This window comes from Nerophis ophidion, linkage group LG15 (assembly GCF_033978795.1).
Source record: "Nerophis ophidion isolate RoL-2023_Sa linkage group LG15, RoL_Noph_v1.0, whole genome shotgun sequence".
Lineage (NCBI taxonomy): Eukaryota > Metazoa > Chordata > Actinopteri > Syngnathiformes > Syngnathidae > Nerophis > Nerophis ophidion.
The window spans coordinates 43,544,644-43,551,239 of NC_084625.1; the positions used below are offsets into that span (position 1 = coordinate 43,544,644).

The 6,596-nt window shown below is 41.9% G+C and overlaps 1 protein-coding gene across 3 annotated transcripts in view; it reads left to right on the forward strand.

Annotated features, from left to right (window-relative positions):
- The window catches only part of LOC133569680 (tyrosine-protein kinase yes-like), a 107,889-nt gene extending 101,506 nt beyond the window's left edge, over window positions 1–6,383 (forward strand). For all 3 annotated transcript variants that reach the window (XM_061922202.1, XM_061922200.1, XM_061922201.1), the window contains 4 exons: window positions 352–428; window positions 502–655; window positions 1,655–1,786; window positions 5,825–6,383. In XM_061922202.1, the coding sequence (XP_061778186.1) occupies window positions 352–428; window positions 502–655; window positions 1,655–1,786; window positions 5,825–6,033 (572 nt within the window). In that variant the 3' untranslated portion in view covers window positions 6,034–6,383. The remainder of the gene's footprint in view (window positions 1–351; window positions 429–501; window positions 656–1,654; window positions 1,787–5,824) is intronic.
- Window positions 6,384–6,596: the final 213 nt, after the last annotated feature.

The window sequence follows — 6,596 nt, forward strand, 5'->3', positions numbered from 1 at the left end:
GTGTGTATATAAAAGGTTGATAGAAGGCATTGAAGTCTACAACAGAGACTCCCATTAGCCGCGTTTTTTTAATCATCTTTAGCATTCTAAAAAAAAAAGAAAATTGTTCTTGACTTTCATGAGTGACCGATAAGCAAAATTCCAAAAAATAGGTTGTGTTTATCATACCTACCATTGTTCTCTAAATATTTGATCAAACCTTTTAAAAAACTTCTAACTACAAAAAAATACAACTCTATACGATTCTGGCTGATATTGACCAATACTCTAGACTCCAATATCAGTATCGTAGAAAAGTTGTATCGGGACACCCCCTCATTTGTATCATTGTGGCCTAATTTTCTTTGACAGGTAGCTTGCTTGATTTCCTCAAAGAGGGTGACGGAAAGTTCCTGAAGCTTCCTCTTCTGGTGGACATGGCCGCACAAGTGAGATAAAACAAGCGCTAACTGTTTGTGTCCCAACATTTGGCATTGTATGAAATAATCTTTTTTTTTTAAGGTTGCTGATGGCATGGCTTTTATTGAGAGGATGAACTACATCCACCGCGATCTGCGCGCCGCCAACATCCTAGTGGGCGACAACTTGGTGTGCAAAATTGCAGACTTTGGCCTGGCCAGGTTGATAGAGGACAACGAGTACACAGCGAGGCAAGGTGGGAATCAGCCAAGGGTTCAAATCTGTCTAAACTTTTTCTTCTATAAAGTTTTGTATTTTTTTATTGAACAACTTAATTTAAAAAATATACCTACAAAGGAGGCATAGAATGCAATATGTACACACAGCTATCCTAAATAGCATGTTAGCATTGATTAGTTTGCAGTCATGCACTGACCAAATAGGCCTGATTAACACTCCAACAAGTCAATAACATCAACAAAGCGCACTTTAGTGCTTTCACGCACAGCATAAACCGTTTGGTGGACAAAATGAGACAAAGCCGGAGTGGAAGATTTTACACGGTCCACACTATGGTGAGTTCAAGAACCGCCGAAATTAGTAGCACAAAATGTTCACCAAATTCTGTCATCAGTGTAGCATACACAAACAAATTAAACCGTGGGAATGTTTGTGGCATGTTTGTCCTCAAACGAAAAACATACTGAAAGAAAAAAAAATATTTTTCCCACCATCTTTTTCCATTTTTAATCTTTAAAAAAAAAAAAATGCTGCGGGAAACCACTAATGAGCCGCGGGTTGCTGACCCCCGGCTTAAACTCTGAAGGTGTATTATGTGATCTCTGTCGACCTCCAGTGGCCAAACTATTCCACTACAATAGCAAAGGGAATTTGACGTGACTAGTGCGTCAATGAAAATAGCAAAGAAGACTAATTATCACTCTATTTACCACAAGGCACTTAAATCGTAATAATTCCCAAACGTATACAAGTATAAAGTCAAACAGTAAACAATGATGCATATATTTGGCGTGACCGCAGGGATGGCTGTCATTATCGGTCACACAGCTACTATGGAGAAGAATACTTAAAAGGGGGAAAAGACTTCACAAAATGAATCACCAAAATAAAAGGTTGGAATTTAGTACAGAAATAAACGATCGCAAAACAATTTGTTTGCGACGAATCGACGTTCAGACGATCCCATTTTTCGTCCAAGTGGAACTGACAATTACTTTGTCTGTGTGGCGTTTAGGAGCCAAATTCCCCATCAAGTGGACCGCGCCAGAAGCGGCGTTGTACGGACGCTTCACCATCAAGTCGGACGTGTGGTCCTTCGGCGTCTTAACCATCGAGCTTGTCACCAAAGGCAGAGTGCCCTACCCGGGTGAGTCTATTTAATCACTTAAATGGTAAATGGATTATACTTCTATAGCGCTTTTATACCTTCAAGGTACTCAAAGCGCTTTGACCTTACTTCCACATTCACCCATTCACACACTGATGGCGGGAGCTGCCATGTAAGGCGCTAACCAGGCCCCATCAGGAGCAAGGGTGAAGTGTCTTACTCCAGGACACAACGGAGGTGACTAGGTTGGTAGAAGGTTGCTGGCACAGCCACTATCCCAAGAGTCACGCCGGCTGACTTTGTTCAATAGCAAAATTGAATAAGGGGAGTGAACCCTCTTGTCAGCCATTTATAATATTGCTTGGTGGGTGGAGGTGGGGCCGCTGGTTTATTTCAGTGCAATTTTGGCAAACAGGAATTGAGAGTCCATTTTATTTTTATACTTACTTTTTTCGTTAACCAAACGTTCTTGACCTTCCAATTACGATGTTATAAAATACTAATGACACTAGTGATTTAGGGCTATATAAGTAAACATTGATTGATAATGAGAAATGTACTGCATTTGAAAAGGGCACTTGCATTATTATTAGAGATGTCCGATAATATCGGACTGCCGATATTATTGGTCGATAAATGCTTTAAAATGTAATATCGGAAATTATCGGTATCTGTTTCAAAAAAAAAAAATTTGACTTTTTAAAACGCCGCTGTGTACACCGACGTAGAGAGGTCAGATCGCCATTAAACCTTAAAGGCACTGACTTTGTGTGCCGGCCCAATCACATAATATCTACAGCCTTTCACACAAGTGAATGCAATGCATACTTGGTAAACAGCCATACAGGTCACACTGAGGGTGGCCGTATAAACAACTTTAACACTGTTACAAATATGCCCCACACTGTGAAACCACACCAAACAAGAATGACACAGACATTTCGGGAGACTGCCGCACTGTAACAGAACAAAACAAATACCCAGAACCCCTTGCAGCACTAAATCCTCCAGGACGCTACAGGTCACACTGAGGGTGGCCGTATAAACAACTTTAACACTGTTACAAATATGCCCCACACTGTGAAACCACACCAAACAAGAATGACACAGACATTTCGGGAGACTGCCGCACTGTAACAGAACAGAACAAATACCCAGAACCCCTTGCAGCACTAACTCCTCCAGGACGCTACAGGTCACACTGAGGGTGGCCGTATAAACAACTTTAACACTGTTACAAATATGCCCCACACTGTGAAACCACACCAAACAAGAATGACACAGACATTTCGGGAGACTGCCGCACTGTAACGGAACAGAACAAATACCCAGAACCCCTTGCAGCACTAACTCCTCCAGGACGCTACAATATACACACCCTGCTACCCCTGCCCCCCCCCCCCCCAACCTCCTCATGTTCTCTCAGGGAGAGCATGTCCCAAATTCCAAGCTGCTGTTTTGAGGCATGTTAAAAAAAATAATGCACTTTGTGACTTCAATAATAAATATGGCAGTGCCATGTTGGCATTTTTTTTCATAATTTGAGTCGATTTATTTTAGAAAACCTTGTTACATTGTTTAATGCATCCAGCGGGGCATCACAACAAAAATAGGCATAATAATGTGTTAATTCCACGACTGTATATATTGATATCGGTTGATATCGGTATCGGTAATTAAGAGTTGGACAATATCGGAATATCGGCAGAAAAGCCATTATCGGACATTTCTAATGCTTACCGCTAAGCAAGAGCCCTTGAATGTAAAATAGAAGTGGGCAGATGGATACAAACAGACTGTAACAATACCAAGTATAGTATCAGTACATGGGTGATACTACAATAATTAGATCAGGTGTGTCCAAACATTAGTTCGCCAACGTCTTCAATTTGGCCCACAAGAAGTAATGAGTTTGATTAGGAGATTAAATTAATTTGAACAGTTTGCTCTCATTGATGCTTCTACTTTGTCACCATCTAGTGGATAACATGGAAACGTCAAATCAATGACCTTTAATTTCACTATGACCAGAAAGCTGTGCAGCATTCATTTGTATGACCCAATACAAACAACCTTCCCTAGTCATGGGGCAAATATAAAAAGTCACACATAACACCAATTTACATAACTTTAGGACTTTAAATCAGAGCCAATAGTAGGTTCTGCTTAGGCTTTGGTTATATTACTCCATTGAATGTATTTTGCTCAAAGTATTAAATGTAATAAATGAAAATAAGACAATACGTTTAACATTGTAAGACTGCCATCCTGTGTGTTTTTATAATTGTGACGAAATATTTAGTGAATGAAAAAAGTAACCATATATTAACAGTAAATTAGCAAATAGATCACTAATAATGGGGCGGTACAGCTCGGTTGGTAGAGTGGCCGTGCCAGCAACTTGAGGGTTCCAGGTTCGATTCCCGCTTCCGCCATCCTAGTCCCTACCGTTGTGTCCTTGGGCAAGACACTTTACCCACCTGCTCCCAGTGCCACCCACACTGGTTTAAATCTAACTTAGATATTGGGTTTCACTAGAGAAAAGCGCTATTTACCAACCTCGTCACGTCCGTTGTGTCCTGAGCAAGACACTTCACTCTTGCTCCTGATGGGTGCCGGTTAGCGGCTTGCATGGCAGCTCCCTCATCAGTGTGTGAATGTATGTGTGAATGGGTAAATGTGGAAGTAGTGTCAAAGCGCTTTGAGTACCTTGAAGATAGAAAAGCGCTATACAAGTACAACCCATTTATTTATTCATATAAATATAATTCACTTTACTTCACTAATAGGTTTGATGAAATAATACAACCGGAAACGTCGCAATACGTTACTGCATACGTCAGCGGCTTAAAGGCCTACTGAAATGAGATTTTATTCAAACCCGGATAGCAGGTCCATTCTGTGTCATACTTGATCATTTCGCGATATTGCCATATTTTTGCTGAAAGGATTTAGTAGAGAACATCCACGATAGAGTTCGCAACTTTTGGTGCTGACAAAAAAGCCTTGCCTTTACCGGAAGTCGCAGACGATGTCACAAGGGTGAGGGCTCCTCACATTGTTTTTAATGGGAGACTCCAGCAGTACGAGCTATTCGGACCGAGAAAACGACAATTTCCCCATTAATTTGAGCGAGAATGAAAGATTTGTGGATGATGATATTGATAGCGAAGGACTAGAAAAGAAAAAAAAAGTTTAAAAAAAAAAAGGTGATTGCATTGGGACGGATTCAGATGTATTTAGACACATTTACTAGGATAATTCTGGGAAATCCCTTATCTTTCTATTGTGTTGCTAGTGTTTTAGTGAGATTAAATAGTACTTGATAGTCGGAGGGGTTTGTCCACTGGTGTCTTGACGCCAGTCTCGGAGGGAGGTCGACGGCAGCCGCATGGACATCGGGCAAGCTCAACTGATATCCGGTAAGAGGCGACTTTTTACCACAATTTTCTCACCGAAACCTGCCGATTGACAAGTGGTCGGGAACCATGTTCGCTTGACCGCTCTGATCGATAGTACAGCCTCACCTCCGGGAATTTTAAACAATGAATCACCGTGTGTTTGTGTGGCTAAAGGCTAAAGCTTCCCAACTCCATCTTTCTACTTTGGCTTCTCCATTATTAAATGAACAAATTGCAAAAGATTCAGCAACACAGATGTCCAGAATTCTGTTTAATTGCGCTATGAAAAGAGACTACTTTCAGCCGCAAATAGTGCTGCGCTAATATTTCCTGACAGTCCGTGACGTCACGCGTCATCATTCAGCGACGTTTTTAACAAGAAACTCCGCGGGAAATTTAAAATTGCAATTTAGTGAACTAAACCGGCCGCATTGGCATGTGTTGCAATGTTAATATTTCATCATTGATATATAAACTATCAGACTGCGTTGTCGGTAGTAGTGGGTTTCAGTAGACCTTTAAGTAGGAGACTAGGTAACCTGTTTTGAAATAGTTCTATTGTCATTCATATGCCAAATTATATACGGCAATATACAACGATATCGCAGGAGGCTGCAATATATATTTACCTCGTCTGAATAAAAAGAGTTACAACTCACCGAGTTGTTCCCTCCAGGTATGGTCAACCGGGAGGTGCTGGAGCAGGTGGAGCGGGGGTACCGGATGCCATGTCCTCAAGGTTGCCCCGAGTCTCTGCACGAGATGATGAAGCTGTGCTGGAAGAAAGAGCCGGACGAGAGGCCCACCTTCGAGTACATCCAGTCCTTCCTGGAGGACTACTTCACAGCCACGGAGCCCCAGTACCAGCCTGGAGAGAACCTATAGCTACCCTACCCAAAGGTTTAAATGTTCATGTCGTAATACATACAAGAAGCCATTTATAGTTAAAACCTTTGGTTATTGAAATAAGATAAGCTAAAGAAGTCATATCATGCTACTACCTATGTTCCCATTAAGGCCTTTTAATGCACTCATCTGCATAGCAATACAAGTTTTTCAGCACATGCTGTCCTGTTAGGGCTGCTCGGGACCCATATTAGTCAGGCTTTGTTTATGATGGGGAAAACTGTTTTTAATAAGCTAATCAACTTGGACATGGGTGCTAACTGTGCAAACTCACAATAACAGGAATTTCTACAATAAAGAGTTGAATTTAGTCGTGCTCTACAGTGACACCCGGTGGTTAAACCTTGATCCATCCATCCATCCATCATCTTCCGCTTATCCGAGGTCGGGTCGCGGGGGCAGCAGCCTAAGCAGGGAAGCCCAGACTTCCCTATCTCCAGCCACTTCGTCTAGCTCTTCCCGGGGGATCCCGAGGCGTTCCCAGGCCAGCCGGGAGACATAGTCTTTCCAATGGTTCCTGGGTCTTCCCCGTGGCCTCCTAC